At 50.2% G+C, this 16,522-nt stretch overlaps 1 protein-coding gene across 1 annotated transcript in view; it reads left to right on the forward strand.

Moving 5' to 3' along the window:
* Positions 1-9,883, forward strand: part of tmem177 (transmembrane protein 177) — a 10,951-nt gene extending 1,068 nt beyond the window's left edge. The window contains exon 2 of the mRNA XM_070874357.1: positions 7,731-9,883. Within this exon, the coding sequence (XP_070730458.1) occupies positions 7,750-8,685 (936 nt within the window). The 5' untranslated portion in view covers positions 7,731-7,749 and the 3' untranslated portion in view covers positions 8,686-9,883. The remainder of the gene's footprint in view (positions 1-7,730) is intronic.
* The last annotated feature ends 6,639 nt before the right edge of the window (positions 9,884-16,522 follow it).

The raw sequence follows: 16,522 nt of genomic DNA on the forward strand, positions 1-16,522 counted from the left end.
GAGAGAGTGAGTGAGTGAGTGGGGGAGAGGAGAGAGAGTGAGTGAAGTGAGTGGGGGAGAGGAGAGAGAGTGAGTGAGTGAGTGGGGGAGAGGAGAGAGAGTGAGTGAGTGAGTGGGGGAGAGGAGAGAGAGTGAGTGAGTGAGTGGGGGAGAGGAGAGAGAGTGAGTGAGTGAGTGGGGGAGAGGAGAGAGAGTGAGTGAGTGAGTGGGGGAGAGGAGAGAGAGTGAGTGAGTGAGTGGGGGAGAGGAGAGAGAGTGAGTGAGTGAGTGGGGGAGAGGAGAGAGAGTGAGTGAGTGAGTGGGGGAGAGGAGAGAGAGTGAGTGAGTGAGTGGGGGAGAGGAGAGAGAGTGAGTGAGTGAGTGGGGGAGAGGAGAGAGAGTGAGTGAGTGAGTGGGGGAGAGGAGAGAGAGTGAGTGAGTGAGTGGGGGAGAGGAGAGAGTGAGTGAGGGGGGAGAGAGAGAGTGGGGGAGGGGGAGAGGAGGGGCGAGAGAGAGTGGGGGAGGGGGAGAGGAGGGGCGCGAGGAGAGTGGGGGGGGGGAGAGGAGGGGGCCGAGAGAGTGGGGGGGGGGCGAGAGAGTGGGGGAGGGGGAGAGGAGGGGCGAGAGAGTGGGGGAGAGGAGGGGGCGAGAGTGGGGGAGGGGCGGGGCGAGAGTGGGGGAGGGGCGCGAGAGTGGGGGAGGGGCGAGAGAGTGGGGGAGGGGGAGAGGAGGGGCGAGAGAGTGGGGGAGGGGGAGAGGAGGGGCGAGAGAGTGGGGGAGGGGGAGAGGAGGGGCGAGAGAGTGGGGGAGGGGGAGAGAGAGTGGGGGAGGGGAGAGTGAACGGTGGGGTGGGGGGGAGGGGAGCGAGAGTGAAGGGTGGGGGAGGGGGAGCGAGAGTGAAGGGTGGGGGGAGGGGAGCGAGAGTGAAGGGTGGGGGGGAGGGAGAGTGGAGGGGGGAGAGTGAAGGGTGGGGGTATGAAGGGGGAGAGTGAAGGGTGAGAGGGGAGAGTGAAGGGTGGGGGGGGTGAGGGGGGAGATTGAAGGGTGGGGGGGGGTGAGGGGATAGAGTGAAGGGTGTGGGGGTGAGGGGGGAGAGTGAAGGGGGTGAGGGGGGAGAGTGAAGGGTGTGGGGGTGAGGGGGGAGAGTGAAGGGTGTGGGGGGAGAGAGTGAAGGGTGGGGTGGTGGGGGGGAGTGAAGGGTGGGGTGGTGGGGGGGGAGTGAAGGGGGGGGTGGGGGGTGTGAAGGGTGGGGGAGGAGTGGGGATAGTGAAGCGTGGGGGGGCAGGCTGGGTGGTTGAGCGGGGAGGGTGAGGTGGTTGTGGGGGGAGGGTGGGTGGTGGGGTTTGAAAGGTGGGGCGGGGGGGAGTGAAGGGTGTGGGGGGTGGGGGGAGTGAAGGGTGGGGGGGATGAAGGGTGGGGGTGGAGGTGGAGGAGTGAAGGGAAGGGTGGGGGGGAGAGTGAAGGGAGGGGGGGGGGGGAGAGTGAAAGGTGGGGGGGGGAGGGTGGAGAGTGAAGGGTGGGGGGGAGGGGGGAGGGTGGGTGGTTGTGGGGGGGAGGGTGGGTGGGTTGTGGGGGGAAGGTGGTTGTGGGGGGAGGGTGGGTGGGGGTGGAGAGTGGAGGGTGGGTGGTTGTGGGGAGAGAGTGAAGGGTGGGGGCGGGAGAGGGGAGAGTGAAGGGTGGGGGGGGGAGAGGGGAGAGTGAAGGGTGGGGGGGGAGGGTGGGTGGTTGTGGGGGGAGGGGAGAGGGTGGGTGGGCGGTAGAGGGAGGGTGAGGTGGGGTGGGTGAAGGGGGAGAGTGGAGGGGGTGGAGTGAGAGTGGGGTTGAGGCGAGGGGGTGGAGTGAGAGTGGAGTTGAGGGGGTGGAGTGAGAGAGTGGAGGGGAGGGAGGGGAGTGAGTGTGGAGGGGAATGCGTGGAGTGGAGCGGGAGTGAGGGAATGAGGGGGGAGTGAGAGTGAGCGGGGGGTGAAGAGTGAGGGAATGAGGCGGGAGGGAGAGTAAGTAAGTGAGTGAGGAGAGAGTTGCAATGTGGGCTGGCCCGTGCTGCCCCAGATTCACGCCTCTCCTGGGCCCCAGATTCACGCCTCTCCTGGGCCCCAGATTCACGCCTCTCCTGGGCCCCAGATTCACGCCTCTCCTGGGCCCCAGATTCACGCCTCTCCTGGGCCCCAGATTCACGCCTCTCCTGGGCCCCGGTCACTTTCCTCTACAAACTCCAGCCGCTCCTTTGCCCCTCCTGCTGTGCCATCCCGCACTGCAATCAGCGACCTGACTTTGCAGCCGTCGCCCTCCTGCAGCAGCTTGGTCTGTGTAGCAGAGCTGGTCTACAGTTAGTCTTGGGTAATCCTGCCACTGGACCAAGACCTAGCTCTGTCAAACCCGTGTGGTGGCTGGTGTGTAACGGCCACCCCATGTTTTAAAAAAAAAATCCAAGCACAGGCATCTTCCACCCTTCACGATATAGTTCGGGACCTGGAATGAAACACCCGTGAACTCATCCCTTTTTGATGTGGATGCAAGTCATCCTCGCTTTGAGGACTGCCTATGATGATGATGATGATGAGGAGAGAGTAAGTGAGGAGGGAGTCTGAGCTCAAGCTGCAGCTGCTCCCCAGGCCCTGGGGGAATCATTCATTCATTGGATATGGGTGTCACTGGCAAGGCTGGCATTTATTGCCCATCCCTAATTGCCCTTGAGTGATGGTGAGCCGCCGCCTTGAACCGTGAAGGTACTCCTACAGTGCTGTTCAGGTGTCGTGTCGGAAGGCGGTGTCAGGTGCACCGTCTGGTTTTATTATAGCGGTTTATTACAACTGAGTGGCTTGCTAGGCCATTTCAGTGGGCAATTAAGGGTCAACCACATTGCTGTGTGTCTGGAGTCACATATAGGCCAACTGGGTAAGGACGGCAGATTTCCTTCCCTGAAGGGCATTAGTGAACCAGATGGGTTTTTATGACAATCTGGTAGTTTAATGGTCACCATTACTGATACTAGCTTTTTAATTCCAGATTTATGTAATTAACTGATTTTAATTTCCCCAGCTGCCGTGGTGGGATTATGAATCGGATTATTAGTCCAGGCCGCTGGGTTACTAGTCCAGTAACATGACCACTATGCTACTGTACCTGGAGTGCATGCCCCCAGACCTGGGGACCATAAGAGCCTCAGCTCCAGCCCTGCAAGGTTTCCAGGAGTGCATTTCATCTCCACAAGCTCCCCCACATTTTTGCAATGCGGCTTTGTACTGGGTCTGATGCATGCTGCAGATTCAATGGAGGAAAAGAAGGACCTGCATTACTGTGGCTCCTTTCACATCCCAAAACGTTTTACAGACAATTAACTACCTTTTTTTTAAAAAGTTGTAATGTGGGAAATGTGGCGGCCAATTTGCGCATAGCAAGCTCCCACGAACAGCAATGCAATAAAGACCAGGGTTTTCTTTGTGATGTTGACTGAGGGATAAATATTGGCCAGGATACTAGGAATAACTCCCCTTCTCTTCAAAATAGTGTGACTACACTTCAAAGGTGCTTCATTGGCTGTAAAGAGCTGTGGGACGTCGGTGATGGTGAAAGGCGCTATATAAATGCAAGTCTTTCTGGTGTCATGGGATCTGTAACGTCCACCCGAGAGAGCAAACGGCCTCGATTTAACGTCTCATCTAAAAGACGGCACCTCCGATAGTACTGCACTAGAGTGTCGGCCTAGAGTTTTGTGCTCGGGTCTCTGAAGTGGGACTTGAACCCACAACCTTCTGACTCAGGCGAGTGTGCCACCCACTGAGCCACAGCTAACAATGATACTGGGGCGTAAAGGTTTAAATTATTAGGACAGTTTGCAGTGACTAGATTTGTATCCCCTTGAGGTTAGAAGATTGAGGAGTGATCTGCTCGAGGTGTTTCAGATGTTAAAAGGAGATTTGATAGGGTACAACTGGAGAAACTATCTCCTCGACATTGCTGCAGATGCTGGAAATCTGAAATCAAAAGGTGCTGGAAACACTGAGCAGGTCAGGCAGCATCTGTGGCGAGAGAAACAGAGTTAAAGTTTCAGGTCGAGATGACCTTTTGTCAGAAATGGATGCTGACTGGCCTGCTGAGTACTCCCAGCATTTTCTGTTTTAATCTATTTCCTCTAGTGGAGGAATCAAAAACATAAGAACATAAGAAGTAGGAACAGGAGTAGGCCATACGGCCCGTCAAGCCTGCTCCACCATTCAATAAGATCATGGCTGATCTGATCATGGACTCAGCTCCACTTCCCTGCCTGCTCCCTGTAACTCCTTATCCCCTTATCGTTTAAGAAACTGTCTATTTCTGTCTTAAATTTATTCAATGTCCCAACTTCCACAGCTCTGAGGCAGCGAATTCCACAGATTTACAACCTTCGGAGAAGAAATTTCTCCTCATCTCTGTTTTAAATGGGCGGCCCCTTATTCTAAGATCATGCTCTCTAGTTCTAGTCTTCCCCATCAGTGGAAACATCCTCTCTGCATCCACCCTGTTAAGCCCCTTCGTGATCTTATATGTTTCAATAAGATCATCTCTCTTCTGAATTCCAATGAGTAGAGGCCCAATCTACTCAACCTTTCCTCATAAGTCAATCTCCGGAATCAAGCTAGTGAACCTTCTCTGAACTGCCTCCAAAGCAAGTATATCCTTTCGTAAATATGGAAGCCAAAACTGCATGCAGTATTCCAGGTGTGGCCTCACCAATACCCTGTATAGCTGTAGCAAGACTTCCCTGCTTTTATATTCCATCCCCTTTGCAATAAAGGCCAATATTCCATTGGCCTTCTTGACCACTTGCTTTACCTGCATACTATCCTTTTGTGTTTCATGCACAAGTACCCCCAGGTCCCGCAGTACTGCAGCACTTTGCAATCTTTCTCCATTTAAATAATAACTTGCCGATTGATTTTTTTTCTGCCAAAGTGCATGACCTCACACTTTCTGACATTATACTCCATCTGCTAAATATTTGCCCACTCACTTAGCCTGTCTATGTCCTTTTGCAGATTTTTTGTGTCGTCCTCACACATTGCTTTTCCTCCCATCTTTGTAGCGTCAGCAAATTTGGCTACGTTACACTCAGTCCCTTCTTCCAAGTCGTTAATAAGATTGTAAATAATCGGGGTCCCAGCACTGATCCCTGTGGCACCTCACTAGTTACTGGTTACCAACCAGAAAATGAACCATTTATCCCGACTCTGTTGTCTGTTAGTTAGCCAATCTTCTATCCATGCTAATATATTACCCCCAACCCCGTGAACTTTTATCTTGTGCAGTAACCTTTTATGTGGTACCTTGTCAAAAACGAGGGGACATCATTTTAAAATGAGATTGAGGCAATTTAGGACTGAAATTGGGAGGGTTTGTTTCCCCCACACACCAGGGGTAATATAAATCTGGAAAACTCTCCTGCAAAAGGTTGTGTAGCTGTGCAATTGGAGCTTTCACGACTGAGATTGATGGACTGTTGGGTAAGGGAATCAAGGGATATGAAGGAAAGGCAGGTAAATGCAGTTGAGGTGCAGATCAGCCATTTAATGGTGGAACAGGCTCAAGGACTGAATGTTCCTGACGTTCCTAACTCCAAGTGGTGTGAGACCCCTTTTGGAAGGGTTCTTGCATATCTTGGCCTTACTGTGCTGAGCGGTCAGAGCAGGACCTGAATTCTCAATGTTTTTTTTGTATTAATTCAGATCCGAAAATGCACTCTCAAAAAAAAAGTGACAGCTTAAGGTTGTATTTATGCAGCAATTTTAGCATCACTGCAAATTTGTAGCTAAATACACAGGTGAGCAACCTAACTCTGAATTGTATATGGATCTGGAAAGTGAGACCCACAGCAGCAATGTGGGAGGGGTGGTTTCAAACCCGATCTGCAGATCTGTAACCACCACCTTCTCTAGGGCAATTGGGGATGGACAATGGATGGTCTCCTTATCTAAGGAAGGAAATACTTGCCTTGGAGGCTGTGCAATGAAAGTTCACTAGATTGATTCCTGGGATGAGAGGGCTGTCCTATGATGAGAGATTGTGGAGAATGGACCTATACTCTCTGGAGTTTAGAAGAATGAGAAGGTGATCTCATTGAAACATACCAGATTCTGAAAGGGATGCTGAGAGATAGTTTCCCCTGGGCTGGAGTGTCTTGGAACTCGGAGGCACAGTCTCAGGATAAGGGGTCGGCCATTTATGACAGAGATGAGAAATTTCTTCACTCAGATGGTTGTCAATCTTTCGAATTCTCTGTCTCAGAGGGCTGTGGCTGCTGAGTCGCTGAGTATATTCAAGGCTGAGATAGATAGATTTTTGGCGTCTAGGGGAATCAAAGGATATGGAGATCGGGCAGGAAAGTGTGGTTGAGGTCAGTGATCAGCCATGATCTTATTGAATGAAGGAGCAGGTTTGAGGGGTCGTTTGGCCTACACCTGCTTCTATTTCTTATGTTCTGAAAACTGCTGGCCTTGCCAGCAATTCCCACATACGGTGAATGAATACATTTTTAAAAAGGCAGTCTTGTAACATCATGGTGCATGAAAACCATCTTTAGAAAAATGGATGCGTTTTGAAGACACAGTAAGTTGGCACTCCAACTACGCAGCACACTTGAATGCAATGCATTCTCAACTCACTGCACAGTTTAAATGCACCCTGACCGCACCCTTGCGGGCTGTTCAGTCTACACAGTTCAGTGTCTAAGGGATTGGTTATTCTATAGATAATAGTTTCCATTCAATTCAATGTCTGTGTTGTCGAGCTGGCACACCCCAGTTCTCGTCCCCCTAGTCCTCAGTTACATGTTAGAGCTGTGAAACCATCTGACAACTTTTTATCTTGACTTCTCACTAAGCTATAGTTTCATCCAAGTGGTGTAGGACCATCCCATTGAGATGGCTTCCTACAACTTGGCTTTAGTGAGCTTGCTTTGACAAATATGCTCGACAAAGAACTGGCAGTACCAGAAATCACTTCACAGTTCCCTTTGTGCAAATGTGATAACATCACTGCCCGATTATGGTACAGTTATACTGCTGGTACTAGTGTGGCACCATTTGTGCAGAAGTGCAAGTTGACCGTGCCAAGTTATATCGGCCCCTGGCAAAGCTTTGCTCGGGGAAAGCAGAGTTCCGTATATATTTGTGTCGTTGAATATATGCACCGAATTCTATTCAATGGCCTCCACATACCACTGACAGCTTTGAGTTGTTGACTTTTGTTCTAATGTTATGTTCTTCAAAACTGCACCGAACTGGATGAAGTTACTGCAAGGAATGTAAAACCAGACATTTTGTGAGGATATTTATCCACACACCACTATGGAAAAAAATGGCAAATCAGTGGCAGTTTGTGGAAGTCGAACTGTAGTCATATTGCTCATCGTTCTTTGCATCGATTGAACAAGAAAAATGGTTGCATCATCTTGTTTAAATAATGGAGAAGAAAATTCAATTGATAGAGCTTCCAAATTATGACTCCCTTCCGCTGATCACTCCGAGCATTTCACTGATGTAGCTCAAATGAACTTTAATTAAGAGTCAGAAGCGCTATCAAAGTGAGTTATTTTCCAAAATGACTGAAAGCTATACAGGTAGGAAAGACATGTTTGTAAAGAGCAGGAAGGTGTTTAATTTGGAATAACTTCATTTTATTTCCCCGAGTGTAATGGTTTTGAGTTTTTACTTTTATATTTACAGTATTTGGTTTACTCAATAGCCCCTGTCTGAATATTATGTTTTATTTTACAGATAGACCAAGCGATTGGTGATGGCAAGTCGATTTGTTCGGAAACTTACTGTATTTGCCAGCAAACATCGAATAAAGTTGTTGGCTGTTTCCTGTGGCGGGCTATTTGTCGCCAATGCCTTCTGCCACGTTTTCCCTCAGCGGACGTATGGAAAGTTGTACCAAGCTTGGTCCAGAGGAGACCCTGCTCAGCTATCGGACAAGTTGCAGGCCACTTTTCAAGAGGTGCTCAAAGATGCCGGAGTGGGTTCGGCACAGAATTATACAGCGTTTGCTGCCTTCAGCTTTCAGCCGGTGAGTGCAGGAGTTCCTTGGTTACCCAGCGGGGCCCTCATTGGCATCCCGGTCAACTTCAATAGCACAGACGACGAGGGGCAAGGGATAACCAATCGGATTGTCATGATCAACGGCAGAGACGTCAAGTGGGACAGCGAGGTGGGGAAAGCCCTGAGAGAATCCCTCACCTTTTCATCTAACGCACAGAAGTTTGCCATTGCAAGAGAGGTTATGTATTTGCAGAGTCACAGCCCCATCATTCATTCACTGATCGGATCAGCCTGTTTAGCGGGCACGTACATGATTGGGTTAGCGGCAAAGCAAGCCCTCGGCCTTTACTCCGGCCCTGTATTGCTGCGCGGCTTTTGCAACCTGGCCGTCGCAGCAATGGGACTCGTGGGTTACTTTCTTGTTTCCGATGCAGTTAGTCACTGGCTTGACTACAGATCAGACCATCGCACAGCTACGATATCAAAGAATTATGCCAAGGGAGGCATTGAGTTTTATGATAAAGTTCTTGCGCGGAACAGAACTTTCCGTTCCCTGCTGGGCAAAAAGGGAGTGGAAATGTACGCAATGAATGGAAACCTATTCCCAAAGCACTGGTTCCGACTAAAACATGCTCCCTACACCTCCAGAAAAGAGATGATCGAAAATACCCTGAAAGACTGCTGGATGTAAAATTGATCTGATGGTATATATTTGCACAGTGTGTCAGTGAATTCTCTTCAGTTCCACTTTGCCCTCTTCCGTCTTTCTGAACCAGTTTTACCTTCTCCCCTGTTTACCCGGCTTTCCTGTGGGAGGGGGAAAGCAACTCCATGCCACCTCCCAGCATCACCAAAACAAACTCTCAAAACTCTGTCCCAGCACTTTTACGACGAGGCGCGACAGTGCAGTAATTCATAGTGACGTCAAACGCGGTAGTGTTCTTAACTTGCTCCTTTCAACCAGTTGTGTTTCTAAGCTCTGCCTTTTTTCTTGATTGGGAGACGACTCACTTTCTTATTGCAGAGCTGAATTCACATTAATAGAGAAGAGGCACATAATCGGCCCTTTGATTTCATGAAATTCAGACACAAAGTATACGGGAAGCAAGAAAGTGACAGACTGGTATCCTGAAGTTTTTCTTTTTGTTCAATTACCTTTGGTGATCTGGAAGAAATTTCAGAGTTTCTTAATCTTTGATTTTTCGTGGTAACCAAGTCCATGAACGTGAAGATTTTGCATGGTCTGTTGGAAGGTGTAAACTTGATAAGTCGGTACAGTTTTTTTCATCATATTTTCTTATGTTGGCCAGTGAGGGGAAAGTTTTCGTTGGCAGTAATGGGGAAGATCCAGCGGAGATTGACAATTGCTGGGTTAAATCTGAGTTTAAAAACAAACATAACTAGGAGAGCTGAATTTGAATGCCAGCCTTAATTGATACTCACACTTGAACCTGCCCAGTAGGGTGAATTTCCTCTGACAAAGAAAGCCAAGCAGCAGCTCTACCCACGTTGAAGTATCTAGAGTGAAGAGAGACATGACGTCCGTGGGGTGAACTGCCCCTGTTGTCACTATCAAAGCTGCATAGATAACTTGGATATGGGAAATTAATGTGGATGGGAACATTGTAAAGTATTAACTTTCACACTTTTCCATGGTATTTGAAATTTTAACGGGATTATGAAATCGATCAGGAATGTTCAATCGGTGCCTGTGGATCAGGGATGTACATGCCGAACGAGCAAATAAATTGGTTGTATTGTTGGTTGAGACTATAGAAAAGTAATGGGTTGCAAATAATAGGTGCTCTCATTAAACAAAGGGCCAGTGTGTAAGTGTGCTCGGAGGCTGAATGGGCACATGCTGTAAAACCTCTGATAATGTGCAGAAAGAGCCTCTAACTTGATTGATTTGCATGGTGTTTTCCTTGTTCCCACTACTAGTTCTCATTGTGATCATTGGTGCAGGCTTCGTGGGCATGTGCACATGTCCTTCCTTTTTAAAGGTGCTATACATCACCGTTAAAATCATTAAAGCTTTGGTAATGCTGAATCCTACCTGAATAATCTGTGTTTCAAAAAAGGTTAGAGCTTGGTGATGCTTCCCCGGGGCTGGCTCTTTCACTCTTGTTGCGCTCTTTATTTGCTTAAGTTAAAACTGACTAACCTCCGTAACTTATTTGATACAAACCCTTTACAGTCAGCATATAAGGAAGTATTTCTTCTAGCACTCTGGACTGTATTTGTTCCCACGTCTCAGTTGAAAGGCCAGTGTGTTTAACCACCAAAACTCAGTGGCCCAGGAAATAACAGTCGGGATGACGGCAAATGCCGTTGATACTGACCGTAACTTCGGGATTTGGTACAAGTGCATGTGGACATACAGAACTTGCGGTCTGTCTGGGAAACTGGCTGTTGAGTCTCCCTCTCCCCCGCTCCGGGACTGGCCGCGCCGTGCCCCTCCCCCGCTCCGGGACTGGCCGCGCCGTGCCCCTCCCCCGCTCCGGGACTGGCCGCGCCGTGCCCCTCCCCTGCTCCGGGACTGGCCACGCCGTGCCCCCCCCTTCCCCTGCTCCGGGACTGGCCGCGCCGTGCCCCCCCCCTTCCCCCGCTCCGGGACTGGCCGCGCCGTGCCCCTCCCCCGCTCCGGGACTGGCCGCGCCGTGCCCCTCCCCTGCTCCGGGACTGGCCGCGCCGTGCCCCCCCCCTTCCCCTGCTCCGGGACTGGCCGCGCCGTGCCCCCCCCCTTCCCCCGCTCCGGGACTGGCCGCGCCGTGCCCCCCCCTTCCCCTGCTCCGGGACTGGCCGCGCCGTGCCCCTCCCCCGCTCCGGGACTGGCCACGCCGTGCCCCCCCCCCCTTCCCCCGCTCCGGGACTGGCCGTGCCGTGCCCCCGCTCCGGGACTGGCCGCGCCGTGCCCCCCCCTTCCCCTGCTCCGGGACTGGCCGCGCCGTGCCCCCTTCCCCCGCTCCGGGACTGGCCGCGCCGTGCCCCTCCCCCGCTCCGGGACTGGCCACGCCGTGCCCCCTTCCCCCGCTCCAGGACTGGCCACGCCATGCCCCCCCCTTCCCCTGCTCCGGGACTGGCCGCGCCGTGCCCCCTTCCCCCGCTCCAGGACTGGTCGTGCCATGCCCCCCCCCTTCCCCTGCTCCGGGACTGGCCGCGCCGTGCCCCCTTCCCCCGCTCCGGGACTGGCCGCGCCGTGCCCCCTTCCCCCGCTCCAGGACTGGTCGCGCCATGCCCCCCCCCCTTCCCCTGCTCTGGGACTGGCCGCGCCGTGCCCCCTTCCCCCGCTCCGGGACTGGCCGCGCCGTGCCCCCTTCCCCCGCTCCAGGACTGGTCGCGCCATGCCCCCCCCCCTTCCCCTGCTCTGGGACTGGCCGCGCCGTGCCCCCCCCCCTTCCCCCGCTCCGGGACTGGCCGCGCCGTGCCCCCCCCCTTCCCCTGCTCCGGGACTGGCCGTGCCGTGCCCCCCCCCTTCCCCTGCTCCGGGACTGGCCGCGCCGTGCCCCCCCCCTTCCCCTGTTCCGGGACTGGCCGCGCCGTGCCCCCCCTTCCCCCGCTCCGGGACTGGCCGCGCCGTGCCCCCCCCCCCCCCTTCCCCTGCTCCGGGACTGGCCGTGCCCCCCCCCTCCCCCGCTCCGGGATTGGCCACGCCGTGCCCCCGCTCCGGGACTGGCCGCACTGTGTGCCCTCCCGCCCCCAAACGGATTAGCTGTAACTGAACAGGGATGTTAACAGCATAATGAGTGCTAAATAAATGTTAAATGCCTGAAAAAATAATTTAAATTTTGCGCAGTGTGAAATTTGTCCATTTTAATAAAAATTAAAATTTTAACAAACCTTAAAAAAAAAAAGTTTCATTTTTAAGTTTGTCCATTTTTATTTCAGGTTTGGCCTTTCCCCATGTGAGAGCCCCAACCTTTCTTTTGCTCTCAACTATTTTTAAAAAGTTAGAATTTTAAGTGCTTACTCATGTACTTGTTTGCTGTCTGTGAGTATTCTGCCTTTTGATTGGCTGCTTAGATAGGCTGTTAATGTCACAGCAGTTCGCACAAGGGGATCCTCATTAAGTTACATTGAATTGAAATCGGGTCGGAAAATGTGAAGTTCCCGACACCAGGATTGCAAGATCCTTGTGCGCAGTGCACTTCGGGGCCAGTAGCGAGCATCTTCGCTTCACTGCTGATCACAAATTCCGAGCCATTATGTAGAAAATCCTGGATAGGAAATTAGTTATGCCGCAAGATGATGTAGCGCTTAAGCTAGACCAGCAGACTGTTTTGAAAAGGGACACTGCCGTTAAGCATTCTTATCAAAACAAACATCTAAAGTACTACAAACTGGAAGATGGACCATCTATATTTATGTATTGTTCTGTCTCTGACGACGGTGCACTTGGCCAAGATTGTAGTACCTGAAATTCCACACTGAGTTGTGCCCTCTGTGGAGCTGAAACTGCCAGAAATTTGTGGGCTAGTTCATTTGCTTCACCATTGTAGATGGAGTGCAGAGCTTGTGTAGAACTGAAGTAATTGGCTACGGTGGTTGGAAATTCGAGTCTAGCTGTAAATAAGCCAAGTCTGAAGATTACTCAGGAGGAGCAGGGTGAGTAGCAAAGTCAATGGTTCAATGCCAGGTCATGGTACTGGATGGCTCGTGTCATTTTATCTTGCTTTTCAAGCCTTTCATTGGAGCACCGAGCACAGATGGCTGAAGAAGTGACCAGGGCATTGCATGCAGGAACAGAAGAGCTCACACTTTTAATTCATTCCAGAAGGCATTTGAGAAGGTGCCAGATAAAAGTTTACGTGGTTGGGGGTAATATATTAGCATGGATAACTAACAGACTAACTAACTAATTGGCTAACTAACAGAAAATAGAGTGGGGATAAATGGTTCATTCTCGGGTTGGCAACCAGTAACTAGTGGGGTGCCGCAGGGATCAGTGCTGGGACCCCCAACTATTTACAATCTATATTAACGACTTGGATGAAGGGACCGAGAGTAACGTAACCAAGTTTGCTGATGATACAAAGATAAAAGCAATGTGTGAGGAGGACACAAAAAAAACCTGCAAAAGGACATAGGCTAGGTGGCATTGGCAGATGGAGTATAATGTTGGAAAGTGTGAGGTTATGCACTTAGGCAGAAAAAATTGAGGAGGAAGTTATTATTTAAATGGAGAAAAATTGCAAAGTGCTGCAGTACAATGGGACCTGGGTGTCCTGGTGCATTAAACACAAAAGGTTACCATGCAGGTACAGCAAGTGATCAGGAAGGCCAATGGAATCTTGGTCTTTATTGCAAAGGGGATGGAGTATAAAAGTAGGAAAGTCTTGCTACAGTTATACAGGGTATTGGTGAGGCCACACCTAGAATACTGTGTGCAGTTTTGTTTTCCATATTTAAGAAAGGATATACTTGCTTTGGAGGCAGTTCAGAGAAGGTTCACTAGGTTGATTCTGCCGATGAGGGGATTGACTTACGAGGCAAGGTTGGGCCTCTACTCATTGGAGTTCAGAAGAATGAGAGGTGATCTTATTGAAACATATAAGATTATGAGGGGGCTTGACAAGGTGAATGCAGAGAGGATGTTTCCACTGATGGGGGAGACTAAAACTAGTGGGCATGATCTTAGAATAAGGGGCTGCCCATTCAGAACTGAGATGAGAAATTTCTCTGAGGGTTGTAAATCTGTGAAATTCGCTGCCTCAAAGAGCTGTGGAAGCTGGAACATTGAATACATTTAAGACCGAGATTGACAGTTTCTTAACCGATAAGGGGTTATGGGGAGCGGACAGGGAAGTGGAGCCGAGCCCAGGATTAGATCAGCCATGATATTGAATGGCGGAGCAGGCTCGAGGGGCCGTATGGCCTACTCCTGTTCCTATTTCTTATGTTCTTATTCTCTGGGTGTGGGTGACACTGGCAAGACTGTTCATCCCTCGTAGCCCTGACAACTGAGTGGCTTACTGAGCCATTTCAGAGGACAGTTAAGAATCAACTGCTTTGGTGTGGAACTAGAGTCCCATATGGGCCAGATCGGGTAAGGACAGTAGTTTCTTTTCCCTAAAAGTACATTAGTGAACCAATTGGGCTTTTACAACAATCCAGTAGCTCAAAGGTCACTTTTACTGATACCACCTTTTTACTTCCAGATATTTTTTGTAACCAGTCAAACTGCTGCAGTGGGATTTAAACTCGAATTCTCTAGATTATTAGTCCAAGCCTCTGGGAGTTAAGGCACTGGTGACAAAGCTAGGCGAAAATAGAAGACTTTGGTGATCCTCTGATGCCGTGCCTTCAGCTTGAGGCACTGGAATCCCATCCTTAAACTTCTCTGACAAATGTATGGTATTCCTGCCCTTGAGGTGCTCTTGCTGTGCATGGGAAGGGATTCTAAATTCCTGGTGGGTCTTGCATGTCCACATGCAGTCCGAACGAAGTCCAAGACTGAGCCCAAAGTTAGCACTCCGAACAAATTGTTCCCAGCTGCAGTAATCACCACTAAAACTTACAGCAATCTTCAAACTCAGAAACTCCTCACTTCTGGCCACCTGATCCTGGCAACAACAACACCTTGTATTTCTCATAACATCTCCCTAGTGCTTTACTGGAGTAAGACCTGCAAATTCATGGCTGCAGTGCCACTGGCCTTATTTAATGTATGTTAATTGCGTGAGTGGGAACCGGCAAGTGAACCACAGAAAGCTCCATAAAAACCTGTAGAAATTTGGTGGAGGAGGGGTGGGGTTGATGTTGGCACAGAAAACTGGCTAAGGTGGCATTGCCCCATTTTGCTCGCAGAAAAGTACTTGCCCCAGCAATTCCAGGCCATAGTCTTTTATCACTGGTATAGGGCCTTAGTGAGGTCTCACCTGGAATATTGTGTTCAGTTTTGGTCTCCTAATCTGAGGAAAGACGTTCTTGCTATTGAGGGAGTGCAGTGAAGGTTCACCAGACTGATTCTCGGGATGGCAGGACTGATATATGAGGAGAAACTGGATCGACTGGGCCTGTATTCACTGGAGTTTAGAAGGATGAGAGGGGATCTCATAGAAACATAAAATTCTGACGGTACTGGACAGGTTAGATGCAGGAAGAATGTTCCCGATGTTGGGGAAGTCCAGAACCAGGGGATAAGGATAAGGGGTAAGCCATTTTGGACTGAGATGAGGAGAAACTTCTTCACTCAGAGAGTTGTTAACCTGTGCAATTCTCTACCGCAGAGAGTTGTTGATGCCAGTTCATTGGATATATTCAAGAGGGAGTTAGCTATGGCCTTTACGGTTAAAGGGATCAAGGGGTATGGAGAGAAAGCGGGAAAGGGGTACTGAGGTGAATGATCAGCCATGAACTTATTGAATGGTGGTGCAGGCTCGAAGGGCCGAATGGCCTACTGCATCTATTTTCTGCGTTTCTACATAAACCGACCTTTTGCCCTAGCAACATTTTTGATCTTTTCTTCTACCACCAAGTGGTGCTGGTGTGCTTTTTGACCCATCGTATCCAAGAGACTTGCACCATTTTGGATTGGCACAATTGCAGCATTTGGTTCGTTAACACCGTTATTCAGGCTTGCCCCATCATTTCCTGGGACTTTCGGCAATACCCTCGCTGAAATGGTGCAACATTGATTATCATAGCTCCGGCTCCTGCTCAAGTCCGATAAGGGGTTATGGGGAGCGGGCATGATCGTATTAAATGGCGGAGCAAGCTCGAGGGACCGTATTGCCTACTCCTGCTCCTAATTCTTATGTTCCTACGTTCTTAAGTCAATGACGATCGCAAATTTCCTGGATTTACGCAGTTGTTTTGCCACAGCCCCTTCGCCTGAAAAGGAATGGCGCAGGTGAATGTTTCAACCTATGAGTTCAAAGTAATTGATTGAAGTAAAATAAAAATTTCAGCAGAATTTTAAATTCCGAGCTAAAACCTATTAAATTTTGCCAGTGTATGCTAGGTTTAGTACACAAACTATAGGCACTAAACTGCCTGCACATGCCATTGAGATTTGAGGAGAAATTCATTTTGGGACCCGAAATGGATAACAGGTTCGCAGCATGTCCCAGAATCCATAGGCTCGAGGATCCTTTGAAATTGGTCCTCAGGCCTCATCTGAATAGTTACGACAAGCTCCGTGGGCCTATTGGGCCTCCTAAAGCAACTTGTCTGTTTCCTCTGAACTAATTTGGACTGGCTGCAGCGCCAATAGAGGCAGTCACATAGGTTCTGGAGGGGAGGCTAGGGGCACGAGTGTGGGCCAGCAGCTGCCTACAGTTGTGCTGTAGAGCCTGGAGAAACACTCGTGCTCCTGACTCCACAAAAGGTAGAAGAAAGATCTTGCATTTCTGTAGCACCTTTCTCAACCTCAGGACATCCCAAAGCACTTTACAGCCAATGAAGTATTTTTGAAATGTAGTCACTGTTTTATTGTAAGAAACATGACAGCCAATTTGGACAAAGTGAGGTCCCACAAACAACACTGTGATCATGACCAGATAATCTGTTTTAGTGATGCTGGTGTA

The sequence above is a fragment of the Pristiophorus japonicus genome, chromosome 3 (genome assembly GCF_044704955.1).
Source record: "Pristiophorus japonicus isolate sPriJap1 chromosome 3, sPriJap1.hap1, whole genome shotgun sequence".
In the NCBI taxonomy this organism is placed as follows: domain Eukaryota; kingdom Metazoa; phylum Chordata; class Chondrichthyes; family Pristiophoridae; genus Pristiophorus; species Pristiophorus japonicus.